The 23,800-nt window shown below is 36.7% G+C and overlaps 2 protein-coding genes across 2 annotated transcripts; one reads left to right on the plus strand and one right to left on the minus strand.

Moving 5' to 3' along the window:
• Window positions 1-492: 492 nt before the first annotated feature.
• LOC133325923 (ER degradation-enhancing alpha-mannosidase-like protein 2) lies at window positions 493-23,352 on the minus strand. The gene is made up of 6 exons (XM_061534622.1): window positions 23,186-23,352; window positions 22,786-23,119; window positions 21,928-22,722; window positions 21,249-21,587; window positions 4,677-4,694; window positions 493-501 (listed from the first exon to the last, which is right to left on the minus strand). Exons 1-6 carry the CDS (start codon window positions 23,350-23,352, stop codon window positions 493-495), a joined length of 1,662 nt encoding a protein of 553 aa, XP_061390606.1.
• LOC133325912 (NPC intracellular cholesterol transporter 1 homolog 1b-like) lies at window positions 5,359-12,487 on the plus strand. Its single transcript, XM_061534613.1, has 9 exons — window positions 5,359-5,389; window positions 6,280-6,519; window positions 6,579-7,516; window positions 7,581-7,882; window positions 8,693-9,631; window positions 9,690-9,989; window positions 10,230-10,339; window positions 11,496-11,650; window positions 11,726-12,487. Exons 1-9 carry the CDS (start codon window positions 5,359-5,361, stop codon window positions 12,485-12,487), a joined length of 3,777 nt encoding a protein of 1,258 aa, XP_061390597.1.
• Window positions 23,353-23,800: the final 448 nt, after the last annotated feature.

Raw genomic sequence — 23,800 nt, forward strand, 5'->3', positions numbered from 1 at the left:
GTCGTTCTCAATACATATTCTAGCCGGGCTACTGACCAGAGTACCATTATTGGCTTATCGCAATTTAATTGCTCATTATTAACAAACAACAAAAAAACTTCATCAGAAAAAAAACCGGTGGGAAATTGATATGTCAAAAAGCGTATATTTAAGAAAATATTTGAAAAAAAATCAACAGGTGTTCAATTTGTTATCTTTATAAATTTTTTTTTGCCAATAAAATGCTATCATAGCTAATCGTACACCTGTATTAGGATGAAAAAAATGGAATGTGTTTTTTTTTGGAGTTAAAAGAAAGTGGAAAGAGAGAGTGGAAGATATGCATGAATATGCAAAAAAAAAAATGAAATATATGTATGGGTATGAAGAATATTCGTCATGGGGTTTTAACGGAATTTGTAGGTTAATGGTTAATTAAAGGAATAAAAAGGTCTTATGTCTATAGAAGGACTGGATTATATATTCAGTTAAAATAAAGATGTAAAGAACGTTTTACAAAACCTGAACAAGATTAGAACGTCTTTATTTTTATGGAAAACATAAGAAATGTCTCCTCTCTATAGAAGTCCTGAAGAAGGTCTTCTTTACTGAAAAAGCTTTTCTGTTTATAGAAGACGTTTATTAGACGTGAAAAAAGTCTTCTGACTATAGAAGATCTGAAGTCTTCTGATTATAGAAGACCCGAAACCTTCTGACTATAGAAGACCCGTAGTAGGTCTTCTGTCTATAAAAGACCTGAAGAAGTTCTTCTGTCTGTAGAGGACTTGAAGAAGGACTTCTGTCTTTAGAAAATGTGAAGAAGATTTTCTGTCTATTGAAGACCTGCATAAGGTATTCTGTCTATAGAAGACCTCATAAAGATCTTCTGTCTATAGAAGACCTCATAAAGATCTTCTCTCTTTAGAAGACCTAAAGAGGATCTTCTGTCTTTAGGAGACCTGAAAATGAACTTCTGACAATGGAAGACCCAATGAAGGCCTTCTGTGTATAGAAGGCCTGAAGAAGGTCTCCTATCTGTAAAAGACTTGTCTATAGAAGACCTAAAGAAGGTCTTCTGTCTTCAGGAGACCTGAAAATGGGCTTCTGAATATATGAGGCCTGGAGAAGGTATCCTATCTGTAGAATACTTGAAGAAGGTATTTTGTCTATAGAAGATCTGAAGAAGGACTTCTGTCTTTAGAAGTTCTGAAAAAGGTCTTCTGACACTAGAATATCCATAGAAGCTCTTTTGTCAATAGAAAACCTGGAGAAGTAGACTTAAAGAAGGTCTTCTGTCTTTAGAAGACCTGAAAATGAAGTTCTGACTATAGAAAACCCAAAGAAGGTCTTCTGTCTATATGAGGACTGAAGAAGGTCTCCTATCTGTAACTTGTAACTTGTCTATAGAAAACCTAAAGAGGGTCTCCTGTCTTCGGGAAACCTGAAAATGGACTTCTGAATATAGGAGGCCTCAAAAAGGTATCCTATCTGTAGAAGACTTGAAGAAGGTATTTTGTCTATAGAAGATCTGAAGAAGGACTTCTGTCTTTAGAAGTTCTGTAAAAGGTCTTCTGACACTAGAATACCCATAGGAGCTCTTCCGTCAAGAGAAACCCTGGAGTAGGAGACTTAAAGAAGGTCTTCTGTCATTCATGTCTCCTAGAAAATGAAGTTTTGCCTATAGAAGACCCAAAGAATGTCTTCTGTGTATAGAAGGCCTGAAGAAGGTCTCCTATCTGTAGAAGACTAGAAGAAGGTCTTTTGTCTATAGAAAACCTGAAAAAAGGAATTCTGTCTTTAGAAGTTCTGAAAAAGGTCTTCTGACTATAGAAGAACCAAAAAGGGGTTCTGTCAATAGAAAACCCTGAGAAGGTCTCCTATCTGTAGAAGAAATGAAGAAGATTTTCTGTCTATAGAAGACCTGAAGAAGGGTGTCTGTAGAACATCTGACCAACGTTTTTATTTTTTTTAAAAAATAAAATACATAAAGAATGTTTTCTGGAGGCCTTTTAGAAGATTTTTAGGAAGGGTTTATACGTAGATAAGAATTATCGATATCTCTCCTTCTAATCTTTGAAATTTTACGCCAAAAATCTATAAAATGTTGGCTTATATTTCATTCAATTAATAATAATAACTTGAGTAATACACACACTCACAAAAATTCTATGATGCAGGTGTTTAACATCTGCTAATTATCGTCGGCTTATCGTGAACGCCACACAATGATTCGACCTCAAAACACTCACTGAAAGAAAATCTTATCAAAAAAAAAAAAAAATGAAAAAATAACTTTTTTGGTGATAGATTGGTTTATCTCTGTAACACTAACAAACAGTTAACACCAATGGCCAATAAGTTCGAAAACATGTGAATAATTCATACAGTTTTCGACAATCGTTCATTTCAAACGGAACGGATTAATAACTAATTGCTAATAAGCGGTAGTCCTGATTTTAGTAAAAAAAAAATAATGTGGAATAAATATAAAAATTAAAAAAATAATCCTTTATTTAAGAAGAAGAAGAAAAATTTTGTGGAAAACAGTTATCAACAAAATGACAAAAATGAATGGTATTGAAAAAAATAAAATTATTTTAACTATTAATAATTCGAATAAAAAATTAGTCACGTCCATCAGTGTGAAAATGTAGTGTTGTGCTAATCAAAGTTCAAGTGTTTTAAAAGAAATGCGTGGAAATTTTAAACAATTATTAAAAGGGTTCTCTTTATGTGGAGCCACCATGTGATTAAAAAAAATAAAATTATGATTTTTTTTAAAACAAACAAATCCTTAAACAAAAATTGGCAATACATTTAAAATTTCAATACAGAAAGTATAAGATTCTTTCAGAAAAAAAATGATTTTAATAAACTTTTTAATATTCGTATTTCTTGCTTTGAGGTCATTGAACATAAAAAAATTTGGATTTTTTCATTTATTTAAATTGTTTAATATTTAGTTCCAGTGATTTATTTTTAGTTTTCTGATTAGACTTGTGGCGGTATTTTAAATAGAAACCTTTGGTAAATTTTGTTTTTTTTTTCAAATTTGAAAATATATTTTTTAAGAGCAGATCTCAGACTAGAATTCTCATGCTAGAGATCTCTGAGGCCATCTCCTTTAAATTAGTGAGATTGAGACCAACATATCTTAAGTAGAGTAGTCTGTGACCCGGTCTTTTTTAATAAGAGTCCTTTGAAGCCAGCTCATTTGAAATATTGTCCTGCAAGGAGAACTAAGTAAAGGGAACCCCCCCCATTCTCGATTTTAATTTTTCAAGGTTTTCAATGGACTGGTAAATCAATACCAATTAAAGAAAAGTCCTTATTTTTGATGGCGGGCATGATAACTCGCCACTGGAACATCGGAATCCGAAAATTCCAACGGTGTTAGAAAGACCACATGTCTGTCTCTTGTATGAACTAGGATTATTGACTTCGATCTAAAATTAACAAAATGGCGGACCTTTGAAAAAATATTTTTGGAAAATCGCCGATTTTTCACCAAAAACCAAGTTGAAAAATAAGGAAGATCTTCACAAAAGAGAAAAACGCGTTTAAAGTTGATGCTGACACAATAAATCACTTGATGCTGACACAATAAATCGGCTATATCTTCAAGAGATTTTCCCTTGAAATTTTGTAGGGACATTCTACAAAATGACGACTTAAGGGGACCCTCCATTCTACCCCGAGATTGGGGGTCCCCTTAAGTCGCCTCTACGGAGTCTTATTTTTCAAGTAGTGGTCTCTTAGACCAGCCGGAGGTCAGCTATGTTAAAATCTTTGCTAAAACTTTTCCTAATATAACGTCATATTTAAATTAGAGTCCTGTGAGGCCAGATAACCTAAATAGAGTCCTCTGAGGTCAGCTACTTTTAATTAGTGTACTTCGAGACCAGCAACTCTAATATGAAGTAATCTATGGTCAATCACTCGAAAGGAGAGCCTTCTGAGGTCAGCTCATTTAAAGTAGAGCCCAACGAAGCTACCTACCTACCTATGAGGCGACCTAATTTATGATAAAGACCTGCAAAGGCCAGTTACTCTAATGATATAGCCTCTCAGATTAGCTCCACTAATCGTAAGGCATACTAGGACAGCTTTAGTATAGGCGAATAAGTGTAACTACTACAGGGTCTGTTTAAAGAACTGGTATATAAAATCGACTGATTTAAAGTGCAGGGCACCTCTACTCTGATGAAACTGCCTCTGAAGTGGGGGGTAAATTTTAAAAGAACATATTTTTGAAAAGAGGCAACAAATCGTAGATTTTTAATAGAATATATTTTCCAAAACCCGTCGCAGTTAAATTGGAGTCCTACGAGGCCATCTAGTCTAAGATAGAACCCCTTGAGGCCAGCTCATTTAAAGTGGAGTCCTACGATGGCAACTTTTCTAAAGTAGATACCTTCCATGCCAGCTACTTTAATTATGTAGGCTTTCTTGCCAGCTCAGCTGTGGTCATCTATATTGAAGGAGACTGAGTACAGCTACTGCAGAGGCTACTGCCAAGTAGTGGTCCACATGGCCGCCTTCTTCACTTTTCTATTGCACTCTCAAATCCCATCATGATACGGATCATGGTGTGTACGCGATCCCTACGTAAGGGGAGGTCGCCTCCTCGGTCGGCAGGGGTGGGAATGTGAGGCGTGGGAACGTCGAAAAAAACAAGTGATCTCTTGGCAAATTACTTTGGAATCACTTTCTGTCTGTCCGTCTGTTAATGTTAAATTGCAAATAAACTACATGTGATTTGGATGATTTGGCACAGCTTATTTATTTGGCCCAAGGACCAACGCTATTGAAATTGGGAAAATCGGTTCAGATTTGGATAATATCATCCCATATATAATATCATCCGATTTACGGTAAATGGTGCGCCAAAGTCCCCAAATATCTTTCGATTTGCACGAAATTTGGCATAAAGTACTGAATTAAGCCTAGACTGACGTACGTGAAAATCGGTTCAGATTTAGATATAGCTCCCATCTGTATTTACGTCCGATTTAAGGTAAATGGTGTCAAAATCCCTATACCAAATTCGATACGCAAGGATTTTGCCACAGCGTATTGAATTAAGTCTGGAATCATGTGTGTAAAGTTTCGTAAAAATCGGTTCAGATTTTGATATAGCTCCCATAAATAATTTCGTCCGATTTAAGGTAAATGGTGCACCAAAGACCCTATAATTCTTTCGATATGCACGAAATTTGGCATAGCGTACTGAAATAAGTCTAAAATGATGTGTATTAAGTTTCATGAAAATCGGTTCAGATTTAGATATAGCTCCCATATATATAATTTCGTCCGATTTAAGGTAAATAATGCAATGACTGTAGCAATGGAAACCCCTTTTTTTGGAACATATATTATATGTTTGAAATTTGCAGCCTGTTGTACAATCGTAGATTAATATATATTAGGTCTACCAATTCAACATTGTATTGTTGTGATACAGACAGATCCATAATTTGTGAATACGTTTTTTCCTATATACACACATTTAATCAACCCATATTGGCACACCACTCATATGCGATAATACACACCAATAAAAGGCGATAACTATGTCCACATAAATTGTGATGTCACTATGCATTGATTTTTTTAAGATTATCTCGATAGGAGTTTTTCAAACAATTTGTTTTGTATTTTTTTCTGAATAGGCAACTTTTTAACAGTTAAAATTGGTGGAGAATTTATTGGAAAAAACACGCCATATTGATACATTTTGAATCGAAAAACCGGTAGTACGAAATGAAAAAATCCGCTGTTACAAACATAAATTTCTGGCTATATCGCTGGATCACAGTAAAAAAGGGGTACGATTTATCCGACCTCCCAGGGTACTCTATTTATTCTGGTCTCTGGCTTACTAAACACGAAAACTTAACACTTTTCCGCATGGGGGAAGAAATCTCACTAGTGAGAAATTTCTTCTTCTAACTTTCTCGCCTCGGAGAGGGAGAGGCAAAATAAAAGTGTGATGTAGTTTCAAATTTTCGTCTATTATTGCCATACCGAAAATTGTGTTAATATGTGTTGCCATATTTAAATTTCGATTATAATTTTTCACTTAGACAATTTGCTCACTTACGAATTTCGAAAGTGAAAGAAATCGAATTTTTTTGCAGTTGCGAAGATTTGTTTCATTAATGTCAATCACGATAATATGAAAGAATAAATTTAGAAAATTCGACAATAAGAGAAACATCATTGCTCACTCTCTCTCAATTTTTGATCAAATTTTTTGTATTACTAAATTGTATCTAATCTGTATTTTTTCGATTTCAGCAACAACGAAAAGTTTAGCTGTGATATTAACGTTAAGCTGTCTCTCACTCCTGTTACAAAACCTACCGCACAGCAATGCCACCTGTATTTGGTATGGCCGCAGTCACATGGAGGGGCAACATTGGAAAAATAAGGCATATGACGGTGAAGCATTACCCTTAAATAATCCAGATGCTGAAGCGATATTTAAAAGACGTTGTCCGGTGCTATACAATGAATATAAGGGCAATGATCCGGATGGTAAGCATTAAAAAACCTTCGCATCTCTCAATCTCTGACTTCGCGTTTGTTTTTGTTAGCTCCCCTAAATTTATGCTGTGATGGTAGCCAAATCGAAACGATGGATCAGGGTATGTCACAAGCTGATGGTATTTATTCTCGATGCCCCACATGTGTCCTAAACATGGGTCTCAGTATTTGCTCAATGACCTGTGCCCAAAATCACAGCCTCTTCCTGACGCCCTATCACAATACCAACAACGACGGTGTGAAATATGTTGAACAAATCGATTACCGAATCGATGATGAATTTGTCCAATCAATTTACAACAGTTGCAAGGCTATACAACATTCTCAAACGGGTCGTCCAGCCATGGATCTAGGTTGTGGTGCCTATAATGCCCGTACCTGTGATCATCAGAAATGGTATCGGTTTATGGGAGATGCTGACAACGAGTACGTACCATTTCCCATTAATTACATCTTCATGACTGATGAGTCAGAGGAGGAGGGGGAACGCTTAAAGATGAATACATTACCGTGTTCCGAGGCCTATGGTGATTCTTATGCATGTGCCTGTATTGATTGTCCGGAATCGTGTGCCATTACCGATGTACCAGTGGCTCATGAGGATGCCTTCGTGTTTCTCGGTTTATGTATTGCCGCTGGTTTTGTGGTCTTCATTGTGGCGTTGTGGGTATTTGAACGCTTCCGATCGAAATGTAATATTCCAGGATGTTTCTCCGGATTTGGCTGTTTCAATGATGTCCTCTACAAAGTCTTTCGGTTTGGTGGTACAGTCTGCGCCAAGTATCCAGTTTTGGTTTTGGCCATTTTGTCATGGGTCATAGCTGGTATTTGCTATGGTATTGTCTACATGCAGGTTACCACGGATCCCGTTGAGTTGTGGGCCGGCAAAGAAAGTAGAACCCGTATTGAAAAGGAATATTTCGATTCTCATTTTGGCCCCTTCTATCGGACCAATCAAGTTTTTATTAAGCCCATAAATGCATCAGGGGTAGGTTACTAGTTTGTAAGAGAGTTATGAAGCGGATTTTAAAATTTATTCTCTCTCTCACCAGTTTACCCATGCTACATCGGCCGGTGTTGTAGAATTTGGTCCTGCCTATGAAAAAAGTTTCCTCTTGGAAGTATTTAAGTTGCAGGAAGCCATTCAAGCAATTGGCAAGGAAGATGGTGTAGGTCTCGATAAAGTTTGTTACGCTCCTGTAATGTATCCTGGCGAAAAGCCCACTGTCGATAAATGTGTTGTCCAATCCATTTTTGGTTTCTTTCAAAATGATTTGGAATTTTTCGAAACGGAATATGAAGATGAAAATGGTTATATCATAAACTATTTGAATCATTTGGAAGACTGTTTGAAGTAAGTATTGAACGATTAAGTCAAGTTTTACTATCGAAAATCGGATTCAGTCTGGTTGAATACAAGTTTGCTTGAAGGAAAGGAAGGAAGAATATCAATTTTTCCAGCGGAAACCTTATTCAGCCAGGTTGAATTGAAGTTTTCCTAATGAAAAACGAATTCAGCCAGGTCAAATAAAAGTTTTCCTAATGAAAAACTAATTCAACCAGGCCGAATAAAAGTTTTCCTAATGAAAACCTTGTTCAGCCGGGCTGAATTGAAGTTTTCCTAATGAAACCCCTGTTCAGCCAGGCTGAATTGAAGTTTTCCTAATGAAAACCGTGTTCAGCCAAGCTGAATTGAAGTTTTCCTAATGAAAACCTTATTCAGCCAGACTCAATTGAAGGTTTCCTAGTGAAAACCTTATTCAGTCAGGCTGAATTGAAGGTTTCCTAGTGAAAACCTTATTCAGCCAGGCTGAATTGAAGGTTTCCTAGTGAAAACCTTATTCAGCCAGGCTGAATTGAAGGTTTCCTAGTGAAAACCTTATTCAGCCAGGCTGAATTTAAGGTTTCCTAGTGAAAACCTTATTCAGCCAGGCTGAATTGAAGGTTTCCTATTGAAAACCTTATTCAGCCAGGCTGAATTGAAGGTTTCCTAATGAAAACCTTATAAAGCCAGGCTGAATTGCACTTTCCTAATGAAAACCTTATTCAGCCAGGCTGAATTGAAGGTTTCCTAATGAAAACCAGACAGACCGAATTAAAAATTCCCTATTCGTTATCTTATTCAGCTTTACTATAATTAACCAATTTTTGTTTATTTTTCCAGCGTTCCCATGTTGGAGGCCTGCTTCGGACCCTATGGTGGTCCCATTGAACCCGGCATTTCCGTGGGTGGTATGCCCAAAGTAAGTGGCAATGAGGAGCCTAACTATTTGCTGGCCACCGGTTTGGTCTTAACTTTCCTGGGTAAAAATCAAAACAATGAAGATCTGCTGGCACCGAATCTGGAATGGGAAAAACGTTTTGTGGACTTTATGAAAAACTATAGCAACGACAAGCTTGATATTGCCTATTCTGCCGAACGTTCCATTCAAGATGCCATTGTTGAATTATCCGAAGGTGAAGTGTCCACAGTTGTGATCAGTTATTTGGTGATGTTTGTCTATGTGGCCATTGCTTTGGGTAAAATCCGCAGCTGTGTACATTTCTTCCGTGAATCGAAAATTGTCCTGGCCGTTGGGGGCATTATTATCGTATTGGCATCGGTGGCTTGCAGTCTGGGATTCTGGGGTTATTTGGATGTGGTCACGACAATGTTGGCCATCGAAGTTATTCCGTTCTTGGTATTGGCTGTTGGTGTGGACAACATCTTCATAATGGTCCATACCTATCAACGTTTGGATCGCAACAAATTTGATAGTGTAGCTGAGGGCATTGGTGAAGCTATGGGTCAGGTGGGACCATCGATATTGCAAACAGCTGGTTCGGAATTCGCCTGTTTTGCTATTGGTGCCATATCCGATATGCCTGCGGTAAAGACTTTTGCCATGTATGCTGCCGCTGCGATTTTCTTTAATTTCCTCTTCCAAATTACGGCATTTGTGTCGATGATGGCTTTGGACGAAAGACGTTATGAATCGGGTCGCATGGATCTGTTTTGCTGCTGTAAACCATCAAAACAATCTTTGGAACATCGAAATCATGAAGGTGTGGGTGTAATGCAAAAGTTGTTTACACATATCTATGCTCCTTTCCTGTTGACCAAGTGAGTGGGATATTTTTTCCGGAAGAAGAGGATTTTTAATTTAAAATCTTTTTTTCAGACCCGTAAAAATAATTGTCTGCATTGTGTTCTTTGTGGTCACAACCCTATCATTGCTGGTCACACCTAATTTGGAATTGGGTCTGGATCAGGAAATGTCTATGCCCAAGGAGTCTCACGTTGTCAAGTATTTCCGTTATATGGATGATTTATTGGCAATGGGTGCTCCTGTGTACTGGGTTCTTAAACCCGGACTAAACTATACCGATCGTGATCATCAGAATCTGATATGTGGTGGTGTGGAGTGTAATAATAATTCGCTGTCGGTGCAGTTATATACTCAATCTCGTTATCCTGATATGTAAGTATTGGATGCTCAAATTCCTGTGTTTAATTTCCATGGAGAATAGTTCTATGCAACTCCAAGCTTTAAGAAGTTATTATAGGTTTTCAAATATCCATCATGTTGGAGATGCCTTGTATACATACCTCATGGAACGTTATCTTACATTTCAACGTATTCCGCTGCATAGTTCTCATATCTCTATCTCTCGCGTGACGAATAATTTGAATTAAAATGTATTATTTATATTTTTTTCAGAACATATTTGGCCCGTCCCGCCACATCATGGATTGATGATTATATTGATTGGTTGCGCATTGGAGATTGTTGTAAAGTGAACACCACCGATAATAGGTTCTGTCCAAGTAGTAAGTATGATGATAAATATGATATGTTGTATATATATGAGGGCGATTACGCCTCTTCTACCTATATAGAGGAACTATAAACAATGACAGAGCTGATCTTTTCCTAAAGAAACCCTAATTCAGCCAGGCTGAATTGACGTTTCCGTAAAAAAAACCTAATTCAGCCAGGCTGAGTTGAAGTTTTTCTAAAGAAAATCTAATTCAGCCAGGCTGAATTGAAGTTTTTTCTAAAGAAAACCTAATTCAGCCAGGTTGTATCGAAGTTTTTCTAAAGAATACCTAATTCAGCAATGCTGAATTGAATTCAGCCAGGCTGAATTGAATTTTTCCTATAGAAAACCTAATTCAGCCAGGCTGAATTGAAGTTTTCCCATAGAAAACCTAATTCAGCCAGGCTGAATTGAAGTTTTCCTATAGAAAACCTAATTCAGCCAGGCTGAATTGAAGTTTTCCTATAGAAAACCTAATTCAGCCAGGCTGAATTGAAGTTTTCCTATAGAAAACCTAATTCAGCCAGGCTGAATTGAAGTTTTCCTATAGAAAACCTAATTCAGCCAGGCTGAATTGAAGTTTTCCTATAGAAAACCTAATTCAGCCAGGCTGAATTGAAGTTTTCCTATAGAAAACCTAATTCAGCCAGGCTGAATTGAAGTTTTCCTATAGAAAACCTAATTCAGCCAGGCTGAATTGAAGTTTTCCTATAGAAAACCTAATTCAACCAGGCTGAATTGAAGTTTTCCTATAGAAAACCTAATTCAGCCAGGCTGAATTGAAGTTTTTCTATAGAAAACCTAATCCAGCCAGGCTGAATTGAAGTTTTCCTGTAGAAATCCTAATTCAGCCAGGCTGAATTGAAGTTTTCCTATAGAAAACCTAATTCAGCCAGGCTGAATTGAAGTTTTCCTATAGAAAACCTAATTCAGCCAGGCTGAATTGAAGTTTTCCTATAGAAAACCTAATTCAGCCAGGCTGAATTGAAGTTTTCCTATAGAAAAACTAATTCAGCCAGGCTGAATTGAAGTTTTCCTATAGAAAAACTAATTCAGCCAGGCTGAATTGAAGTTTTCCTATAGAAAACCTAATTCAGCCAGTCCAACTTTCCCCTTGATTTTAATATTTTCTAATACCATTATTTTCTTCTTCTTTTTCTTTATAGATTCCAAAGAATACGAATGTATACCCTGTCCACGAACATTTATGGATGATGGTCTGAGACCCACAGATGAAACCTTTAACAAATATTTACCTTACTTCTTATCCGATTTGCCAGATGCTGAATGTGCCAAGGCTGGTAGAGCTTCATATGCGGATGTAAGTAGCCTCAAATGTAGCAAATAGATTTTCCTTCCTTATAATAACCTCTTTATTATTTGCTCTCCCCGACAGGCCGTGGTTTATACTCTCGATAATGAAGGCAGCAGTACAATATTGGATACCTATTTCATGCAGTATTCCACCACCTCTACAACTTCGGTGCAATTCTATTCGGCGCTGCGTGAAGCCAGACGTGTGACGGATGAGATTAATGCTATGTTCAAGGACAACAATGTGGATGCCTCCGTATTCCCCTATTGTGTATTCTTCATATTCTACGAACAATATCTGACAATATGGGATGATGCGATCTTCTCGCTGGGTATTTCCTTGTTGGCCATATTCTTGGTTACCTTCCTTATAACGGGCTTTGATATTATATCCGCCGGAATGGTATTGTTTATGGTCGTGCTGATTTTGATAAATATGTGCGGTATGATGTGGGCCTGGAACATAACCTTAAATGCCATTTCGTTGGTTAATCTTGTGGTATCCGTGGGTATTGGTGTAGAATTTGTGTCGCACGTAATTAGGTCATATAAAAATGCCACTGGTACGAAACAGGAACGGGCACGTCACTCCCTTTCGGTGACTGGTAGTAGTGTCCTGTCCGGTATTACATTAACCAAATTCGCCGGTATTATTGTTTTGGGTTTCTCAAACTCACAAGTTTTCGAAGTCTTCTATTTCCGCATGTATTTGGGTATTGTTCTTATCGGAGCAGCACATGGCTTAATATTGTTACCTGTGCTATTAAGTTTCTTTGGTCCCCGAAATAAATTATATCGTGAACCATCGGAATATAGTTTAAATAATTACAATTTAGATAAATAAGAAAAAAACAGATTATTTATAAAAAAAATATCTTAGTTATATAAGTTAATTATAGTTATAGCTTTTTTATACGAATAAATTGAATGCGAAACATAAAAATTGGTAGTTGTTGTTGTTTTCTTTATTGTAAATGAAATCGAAGACCATTAAAGCCAGGTCTCTCGGTCACCTTATCGCTTTGCAGTATCTCTCCGTAAATGGTAAGGCAACACCGTTGTTTGGGCGCGTTAATAAAATTCAATTCTTTAAGTAATTTTGTGTCCTGCAGGCTACTGGGCATCCATCCATAAACACTGTTTTCTGTTTGATGTCTTTCCGGACAGGGTCGATCTATGAAATTACGATATTCTCGTTCATTCGAGGGCTCTTTTTGTTCATGATTAGCATAGAATTTGGCTGTTATGTGATGAACTGTGAAAAAGGGAAAAGAGATGGGGGGAGAGAACATTAAGCATAAAATTACTCTTTTGACAGGTCCTTATGATAATCTTATATACAAAGAACATCGTATTGTTTATTATTATTATGGACCTCTACAAGCGTGTCTTTTAAAACAATATTTTTTCAAGGATCCCACCTTTCTAAGAGTAATTTTTTTAACAATATTTTTTCAAGGACAAGCAACGGCTCTTATTGGCTTTAACATGGCGAAGCCCAGGCTTATCCTGGTCCCTCTTTCATCTCAATTGTGGACACGGACCTCACCGCGTTGTCAGCTGGGGAAACTATTTTCATCATCCATTGAAATAGTGAGCTGATATGTGCCGCGATTACACCCATTAGAACTATAACAAATTGGTTGAAGCGTCGGGTTAGTTGCCCACTCTCGGAAAACCCAACCTACTATGAAAAATCAAAGAAAAAGAAATGATGACGACCTCGCAAACGTACAAATGACCACGATCTGCGAATCTGCACATGGAATGTGCGCATGTTGTGCAGAATAGGCGCAGTTGTTACGTATTGCTTCTGTCTGCAGGGTTGCCCTATGCGCTGCGTTTTTCACATCAGTAGAATTACGACACTGCTGATCGTACCATGGTCGTACCTAATATAGGGAAAAGAAGTGCTTTCGTCAAGCAGGTGTCTAGCTGTTCGACGTCGAGTTTCCGTGTCACATTAGACCGCACCTTTGCTGCTACATTAAGACGGAGGCCAACCATGGCTGCCACAAGGTAATGGTCCGAATCGATATTCGCTCCTCGTATCGATCGAACGTCTAAAACACTAGACGAATGCCTACTGTCTATTTCAACATGGTCAATTTCATTTCACGTTGTTTGATCAGAAGCAATCCAGGTGGGCTTGTGTATATCGAGATGCTTAAATCTGGTTTTTCGATGCCGCGAAGTCAATCAACCTCTTGCCGTTGGCTGAATTTTCCGACGGTGGGACCAAAATATTATATTTATTTGGGTTATAGCAATTCGCTCGTCTACTGGAGTGAATCTGGATACGAGGTCTTTTATTCTCCTATTAACCATAAATCCGCAGCCAAATTCACGTCTCGTTTAATGGCAGCCATAATACAGGGCGTGATCATCCGATTTACTTACGCCAGTCCCTTTCCATCGCATTTCCTGTAAGGCAATAATATCGGCTTTGTTGTGTAATGCGATGGAGAATTATCGGGAGAAAATGAGAGAGGAGAAACTTATTTTCAGAAAAAAGAAGAAAGAACAAGGAAAACGTGAGCGTGAGCAAATCGAGATGTGCAGGAGTCAGAATGAAGTCCGAAAATTTTACCAACGAGTAAAACACCAAACCAAAGGCTTTGGTGCAGGCACATCCTCCTGTAGAGATGAAGAAGGAAACCTGGTGACAGATACAGATAGCGTGCTGAGGATCTGGAAGGAGCATTTTGGAACTTCTGGTATCAAATAGTAGCGGTGAAGAGGATACCCCAGAACCAATAATAGATGACGGTATAGAGTGTATACCACCTAGCCAAGATGAGGTCAGAAGAGCAAACAATCGGCTGAAGAATAATAAAGCAGGTGCCGATGGGTTACAAGCCGAATTATTCATGACTGGTGGTCAGATGCTGATAAGGAGCATGTACCAGCTGATTAGTACAATTTGGCTAGAGGAATGTATGCCCAATGATTTGAATATCAGCATCCTGTGTCCCGTACACAAAAAAGGAGACAAGACTATATGTGTCAACTATAGAGGAATAAGTCTCCTTTCCATCGCATATAATGTGCTATCCAGCGCGCTGTGTCAACGACTAAAGGCAATGGTCAATGACATTATTGGACCATACCAATGCGACTTCAGACCTGGGAAATCCACCATTGACCAGATTTTCACGCTGCGCCAAATCCTAAAAAAAAAAGAAAACCACATCGACACATTCCACCTATTCGTCGACAATATAGCCGCATTCGACAACCCTATCGGTTCAGATGTGTTTAAAGCCATGTCTGTGTTTGGCATTCCTGCAAAATTAATTCGGCTATGCAGGTTAAAATTAACTGGCACAAGATCAGCAGTTAAAGTCGGAAAGGACTTGTCGGAACCCTTTAATACCGAACGAGGATTCAGAAAAGGACATTATTGAGTAGACCCCATCCTATATAATTGAGTAGACCCCATCCTATATAATTACATTTTGTAAGATATCCTCTGTTTATTTATACCATAATTAATAATACTCCCTGTATCATTTATTTGAGTAGACCCAATCCTGTTTAATTATATTTATGTTTATATTTTTTCTATCTTTTAATTAATATTGTAAAATGAATTTTATTATTACAGATACTTGAGTTGATCCCATCCTTCTTGTGATAACAGTTGTATAAATTATTGTTAATTAATTTTATTGTAATGATAAGTGCCTCAATTTTTGTATTTTTTTTAATACTGTTTTAATAACCACGATAACATTATAGAGTAACTTTTTTATTATTTTTTATATATTAAGCTATTTCCGCTCGATCTTCGAGTAGAATCTTAGTTGCAGTCAAAATTTTTGTTTGGGTTTCTGTGAATAATCACTACTTTTACTAGTATTGCTTGTCAAGTTAGTGAAATGTACATGTATTATTCTTGGCCCGCAATTGTTATCGTGATTGTTAAGATTTTCTTGTTTTATTTTATAGTCGAGGATTTTCGCGTTATTGTTTATTATAAGTGTAATTATGAGATTTGTAGACTGGTAATTTCTTAAATGTGGTCTGCGGACTTTGAAATTATTGTGAATAAATAAAAATTAAAAAAAAAAAAAAAAAAAAAAAGGTGACAGTTTGTAGTGTGACCTTTTTAACATCCTGCTGAAAAGGGCATACGAAAGGCAAAGGTGAATAGAAATGGCACTCTGTACACCAAACAGCATATCTGAAGCATGGGTATTTACGCAAGCAGATGAGGCAGCTCTTGGAGTGTTTGAGAGAAAAATTCTCCGAAAGATCTATGAGCCGATCTGCGTTGACGATGAATATCGTCGTCAAATGAACCATGAGCTATACCAGCTATTCTCGGACATCGGCATTGTCAGACGCATCCAGCTGCAACGACTACGTTGGCTAGGTCATGTTGTGAAAATGGATGAAGATGCCCCAACCCAAAAGGCATATAAAAGCGAACCATCTGATGGTTCACGCAGAAGGGGAAAACCACGAATAAGACGGAAAGATCAAGTGGCAGACAATATTGTCGAATATCATCTTTTAAACTGGAAAAACTGACCAAAAGACCGACGCGCCTGGAAATCTTTTTTAAGCTCTGTTTATGGAACGAAAGTTCCGTCACAATATTTTTTCAAGGACCTTACCTTACAAGACGTGGATTTTTAAAAAAAATATTTTTTCAAGGACCTTACCTTACAAGACGTGGATTTTTTAAAAAAATATTTTTTAATGACCTTACCTTGCAAGGCGCGGATATATTAAAAATATTTTTTCAATTACCTTACAAGGTGTTGATTTATAAAAAATATTTTTTCAAGGTCCTTACCTTACATGGCGTTGATTTATTAAAAATATTTTTTCAAGGACCTTACAAGGTGTTGATTTATAAAAAATATTTTTTCAAGGACCTTACCTTACAAGGCGTTGATTTCTTAAAAATCTTTTTTAAGGACTTTACTTTACAAGGCGTGGATTTATTAAAAATATTTTTTAAGGACCTTACCTTAAAATACAAATTATAAAATACAAATTATAAACCATACTCACTCTTCCTCGATGGAACAAAATCATCCACAACGTAAATATGTTTATTGGCCCGATTTATCAGCTCCTTCTCAAATAAATATGGCATGGGACGAGGTTCCTTTATACCACACGGCACAATGATCTCCTCCTTCGCTTCATTACTTTGTTTTGTACTTGATTTTCCAGTTTTTGGACTTGAATTTGAAGACATTTTAGAGTTGTTGTTCCCACAACCGCAATTCCTACCATTTATGTGTAACGTTAATCAACAACTGGAAACCACAAAATGTTGTAATAATCAAAACCCCCGAAGTAAAACAAATAAACGGAGAACTAGTCGACAAGTTTACTACTCTGAATTTTTATGTATGTACATAGATTTGGTTATTATGTTTATCATTGATTTAATTTTATGTTCATGCCTACAATCATGATTATTATTGTCATAACTTTATATTTAACTCATACCTACCTAACTTACATCAGAACCTACCACAAAATTACTTCCATACCGCTAGGGATGTCAAACGGGGCGAAGTAATTTTAAAGGATTTTTTATATAAAAAATCCAAAAATTTATGAAAGAAATTAAAAAACAAAATATTTACTCAATTTTTTTTAATTAAAACATGAATTTAAAAATAAAACATGAATAACAAATGTTCGTAATTTCTAAATCGTCATCCCAATTTCCTCCAATATCAACATTTTAAGACTGTGGTGAAAGAGTTGTTTTTTGGGGTTCGACAAGAAAAATTCATGTAAAACACGCACTTTCAGTCCGTGACAACAAAACAACTGACATTCTTGTACATACCGGTTGAGATTTGCCAAAGGACCTACTTCCCTAAATGACAACAACAACATCAACAAATTACAAACTATTTGTTTTATGATAGTTGTTGCTTTTATTTTTGGTGGGGAAGGTAATGAACCACAACAACTTATTTTCAACACACCAAAGTTTTTTTTAAATTGCGCTTTTCTCTTATCACAAACTTTTTGGAAACTTATTTATTTACATAGGCTTCGATGGACATAAGGATGTAACGAAAGTAGTAATTCGGAATTTCATAATTTTATCACACTATTATTATTACCGTAGTGCCCGCTACTTCGTATGCGGAATGGTAATGCAAAAAAAAAATAATATTTTATATGGAAATCGTGAATATTGTAAATTATTTGGTACTATAATTCCGAATTCCAGGAATTCAGCACTTTTCGAACACATAAGTACACATTTTCAATACTACGTCCATATATTAGGTTGGGAAAAAGGATATCAATTTTTTCGGCAGATGACCTTACTGATATATTTCTTGTAAGGTTCGATATTTGGACATTTCGCAGTAAAAATTGTTGAAACAGGACTTCTATGAGAGAGCCATTATGAAGTTACCTTTAAAATGGCAACAACTCATACAACAAAACGGTGCATATTTGGCCCAAATCGGACATTCCGAAGCATGTTACTTCGTATAAAAATAATTTATTTATTTTTCCCCAACAAACCGTACTTCTAATTTCACTAAATTTAGTACCATTTGTTAGACATTATTACGAATTATAAAAATTACCTCCATTTGTCAATCCTACATTCAAACGATAATTTGAATCCCACATTCCAGAATGACAGCCCCATCAGTTTACCCAAAAACAAATTGTACAGAAACAAATTGTATCATAGTTCAAATTTATTACCTATAAGTACAAAATTAACTTAATCCTACACTCCGACTGTAATCTAAATTCCACTCTATCCCATCACCTTAATTCAAGTGGTACCTAATTTAGTACCATTAGTACACATAAGTATCCAACATTCTATAACTTCCAATCCTTCACTCCAACAGTAATCTTAATTCCAAACTTCAGGTCTCCAACTCTATCGGGGTCATCCAAATACAAAATGTACCAAATTTATTACACATAAGTACGTATTTCCAAAAATACCCACATACCTCAAATCTACATTTTCCAGATTTCAGCTCTATAGGTTCACCCAAAACAAAAAAAGAAACGAAATGAACGCAAATGTATGCTTCCAAAGATTGAAACACCGACAATGTGACTTGGCCCTTATTCATATTGGCCCACACATATCAATCTTCATGGCGTAAATATTTATCAATTGCCTGGTGGGCTGAATGAAACATGTCCAGTGTCTCTGGCCTTTGCAACAATATTGCCCCCTTGACCTTGATATTCAAAAAGTGAATTCTGGATTCCAACTCTATCGGTTCACCCAAATCTAAATTGTGACAAATTTAGTACACATAAGTACGAATATCCAAAAATACCCACATACCTCAATTCTAAAACTTCAAAATTTTAGGATTCCAACTCTATCTCTTCACTTAAATCCAAAAATGTACCAAATATAGTACCATTCTGGTACTTTTCGTGCACAAAAATACAAATTTCAAAATCTACACACATATTCCAATGCTACGACGTTAAGTTATTTTCAAATTTCAGAATTCCAGCTCCATCCGTTCCTCCATATTGAAAATGTACCGAACTTAGTACAGTTTAGCACTTTTGTGTATATGAGTACGTTTTCTTATATCCTTAATTTGCATCCCAAATTTCTAGTTTTTAGCTGCATCCGTTCATACTTTTCGGATACTTTTAGTTCGAATTATCGTACACTCCATCAGTGACACTCACACCTAATTGAAGAGTTCTACCTCTACCGGTTCGCCAAATACAAATGGTAACATATTTAGTACTTTTTAGTGTTTTTCGTTCCGTTCCTGTACGAATTTCAAAAAACCAGCCTTATCTGATACTTTTGAACTAAGAGTGACCCTCGTCCAAATTTCAAGATTCTAGCTTCGGTCGTTTCGCCTGGGCGTTGATGAATCGTTAAGTCAGTAAATCACTTTACTCTTTTATTAATATAAATATAGAGGGTATACAACTCTCCTTATATAATGGATAGGTTTATTAGGAATAAAACAATTGTATTAATATCAATTATTTATTTTTTTTACATTATTCAAATCACTCAATCACGGTATGGTCAACGTAACGTACACAACACAATATTTTTTTGGTGGAATGATGATTGTTATTTTGCGATTGTTCTTTTTCCATTACTTTTTTTGTGGTTTTAATTATTTACAATTTTTTTTTTATTTTCAATTCTCTTGGCCACTTGTTGCACACGCACACACTCGTTCATCATTTTAACAGTAGTTAGATTAACAAACAGTCTTTGATGTACATATAAAAAATAAATACATATTTCATTTTAGAAAATACAATGTCAAGCAGTCAGTGTAGTACGATTACGGATGATAGTAACGATAGGCAAATTGTTCAATAAATTTGGGACGTGAACATGTCAGTAGATTATAATTAATATCCACTGTTTGATATTGTTCCAGAGATTTGCGAGTTTTTTGTAAAAGATCCATGGCATCAAATTTGAATTTTTGCGAAGAACTTTTGCCCAAAAATGTATCAACCAAATGGGTCCATACAGAGATGGAATTATTTTCATTTTCTTTGGTGGTGGTGGGGGAATGTATAAGTTGCGCACCACTGTTATTGGTGGACGTGGAAGTTGTATTGGTTGTAGATGGACTTTTAGCGGTGTTATTAGAATTTGTGTTATTGGTGTCCGAGGACTTTGTCAATTTTTTATTGTCTCCTCCTCCTCCTTTCTGTTTATTATTTATATCGCTCATTAGCTTTTGTAATTGTTCAAAGGTGTCCGTAATACGTTTCTCAGCTTCCACAATCTTTTTGGCATACGAGAATTCCTTCAGATGTTGAGATACATCAACATTTTCACTGGATAGTTTTGTGATTTCTTCATCGCTGAGTAGAGGTTTCAAATTATTTTGTTTTTCATCGGAACCATTGACGAGGATTCGCAATAGGAAATTTTGCATTTCGGTGGTATTTGTTAGGGACTTGGAATATTCAATATAAAGTTCAGTCATTTTATTCCATATAACATTGTTGTTACCATCACTTTGATCGCCACTGAGAACGCTGAGGACCCTCTCCACCATTTTACTATCAAAATCATCGAGAATGTGCAGATTAAATGCCATCAATAGTTTCATATTCATTTGATATTTTTGTTTCAATTCATAGAGGTCCCATAGGGTTTTTGTGGTACTGCCGTACTCCTTTTGTGTGGCCGTGCCCAAATATTCACTAACAGTTTTATCAAAAATCTTTAAGCTTACAATAAATGATGGTTCCAAGGTGAAGTTTTTTAGAAATTTCACCGTATAATCGAGGATGGCTTGGGGATTTTTAAAATGTTCACGTCTCTTTGCGAAGAAATCTTGTAAATCGGAAACCGTTAATTGATTACGTGGTGAGGTTTGCGTTGTTGTTGTAGGTGGTGATGGGTTTCTGGCATTGCTAAATTGTTCATGTTTAACACGTTCAAATGATTCCACCAGAATATCCCCGGCAGGTTTATTATTTTCATCGAAAACCTCAATATCCACAGCCATACTGGGTTCTGGTGGTTGTTGTGGTTTGTTTTGTTTGTCGGATTTGCTACTTGGCCTAACTGGTGGTCTTATACGTTCTCGACTCGCCGGACGAGAACAGTGCGAATTGCTTTCCACTTTATCTTTGATATTTGTTTCATAATCAAATTTCGCCAATGTCGAGTCACTGAAATTTTGTAAATCCAAGCCATCGAACATATCCTGTTTGTGATCATAACAACAATGCAGAGCAGACATATCAATGGGATGGGCTTCGGTATTGAAAATGTATGGTCCGGTGTTAATAACACATTGCCCGCCACCATTGCGGGATCCCAAGTCGATAATATCTCCCCTGCCAGCATCGTTATGTAGAAAATTGTCCTCATCGAAAAGTAGGTACAAATATTTGGTGGTTTCCGACAGGAAGAAGGATTCCATGCGATTCTCTTTTTCGTGGGTGACAACATTGCGAATCTATAAAAAAAGACGTAGACGTTAATATATTTACAGAGGTAATGTAACAACATTAAAATTTTTCAAAAACTTCCGGGAAAGAGATTATTTTAACTGATTATTAAAGTGGGACTTAAAGTAGAAGATGGCTCTATTGAAGCTTTTAAAGTTCATGACAAAGTTATTATGTCATGTTGGAATATTCTTCCTCTGCGTATAATATAAATTCCTTCCATGTGCTGCTTATCAACGATTTATACCCTTGTTCTTCATTCTCATATCGCAAATAGCAGTGTCGAAAGCACGCCTGTTCGTTTTACACCCTTCTTCCAGATTTTGTGGTTTAATTTGTTTTACTTACCGTCGCATAACCACATCTGGTCTTGGCACTATGTTCAATAGTTTGCAGCATACTTTCACCCAACTCCAACAAGAATTCATTCTTCGTAGCTCTATATAAATACATTGCTGATTCGACTAGTTCCGGCCGTAACGGATAACTTTCTCTGTTCGCTGCCGCCTCCCCCGTTGTAATGGTATAAAATTCCGGCAAAAAACCATACTTCCTCCAAACACTTGCATAATTAGCCATTGTCTTAATAGCCGGAGATCTGTCTCCAACCATACTCAAAATGCCCGGCCAAAATGATTCCAAAGATTGAAAAACCGGCAATGTGACTTGACCCTTATTCATATTGGCCCACACATACCAATCTTCATGGCGTAAATATTTATCAATTGCCTGGCGGGCTGAATGAAACATGTCCAGTAACTCTGGCCGTTGCAATAGTATTGCCCCCTTGACCATATATTCAAAAAGTGAATCGACGCCAGCACCGATTCCTGAATCTAAAGCTGTCCAACGGCCACTTTGTACATCAATGTGATTGCCAAACAGACCAATGTTGGATCTTCGTCTCCACAGCGAATGTAACGCATTCAAGGCCACCTCTTCGTATATACTGTCTCCCGTCAAACGGGATAAGGTACCGAACTCCACCAGTAATGTACCCACTCCCGCTGTACATGTTATAGATGTTTCACCTTTAGGCACACCATATCGTAAATTCACCGTACCATAAGGCATACCGGTGGCGGTTTCAAATGCCGGCAGCAAACGTTTTGCCACATCCTCAGCCATGCGCAACAGGGGACCCTACAACAAATATAAATACAATTAACTAATGCAGTTCAATTTATTTAATTTTTAACCAACTACCTGACATGGCCAACCTTCTTCCAACTCCACCCCGGCCTTTTTGGACAGCAAATGAGCCGATAACAAACCTCCAACTATCCGTATATTGGTTTCAAAAACCGATACATTAATATCCCGATCAAAATCCATTTTCTCCTCCAATAGCTTTGCTATTCTACGAAATTCCGTAAAATTTCCCATTGTAGCCAGGGTATCCAATGAATCAATCATGGTCAACGAATAACTACCCCAGGTATCTACGCCATCACATGTCAACGGCCTGAGTTCATCATAATCAGAGGCATATTTTAAATATCCCTCATAGGCATGTTGGAACATACCACGTACTTGTTCACTGCAAACATATAAACATTAATTAGGACCACGTCAAGGGCTTCCAAGCGCCAGCATCAAAACTTACCGTAATTCTAATTTACGTTCTTTGGTATAGTGCTTCAAAGCGTATACATAATTGGAATTACTAAAAATGCTCACTACCAATAGGATAACTAGAATAAAACTTCGCCAATTGCAATTTATTAAAGAATTATTATTGTTTTTGTTGTTGTTGCTAATTAACCACTGCATATTGTCGGCATTGTTTGCATTAAAAAATAAATCGCCTCTGAGCAGCAAAAATAATAAAAATAGAATGTCATACAAAAGAACAAGTTGAAAACATTCACCAAGAAATGTTAGCGCCGGCTGTGTGGTATGTTCAGTGGGTAGTAGTGGCGGTAAGCATAACAATATTGGTATGTTCCAGTACTTTTTTACCTGTAAAGATAGTAAAAGTGAAACATTTCAAAATCGCTCTCAGAGTACAAAATAATTTGAAAAGTTCGGGAACGAAAATCTAGTAAATATGCCTAAATTAGATGGACATACTTCAAAATCATCATAACAGCCAATCAGAAGTTGGCATTCCTGTTTACCATTTTAACTCGGCCAAATTTCTCCATTTTGTTTTGTGCTCTCTTAAATTCGATTCAATGTTTTACCAGTTTTGTGGGTTCTGGAACGGGTTTCGTGTAAA

The sequence above is a fragment of the Musca vetustissima genome, unplaced genomic scaffold, assembly GCF_032173495.1.
Source record: "Musca vetustissima isolate MV318-11 ecotype Yass unplaced genomic scaffold, APGP_CSIRO_Mvet_v1 utg5582, whole genome shotgun sequence".
NCBI lineage: Eukaryota > Metazoa > Arthropoda > Insecta > Diptera > Muscidae > Musca > Musca vetustissima.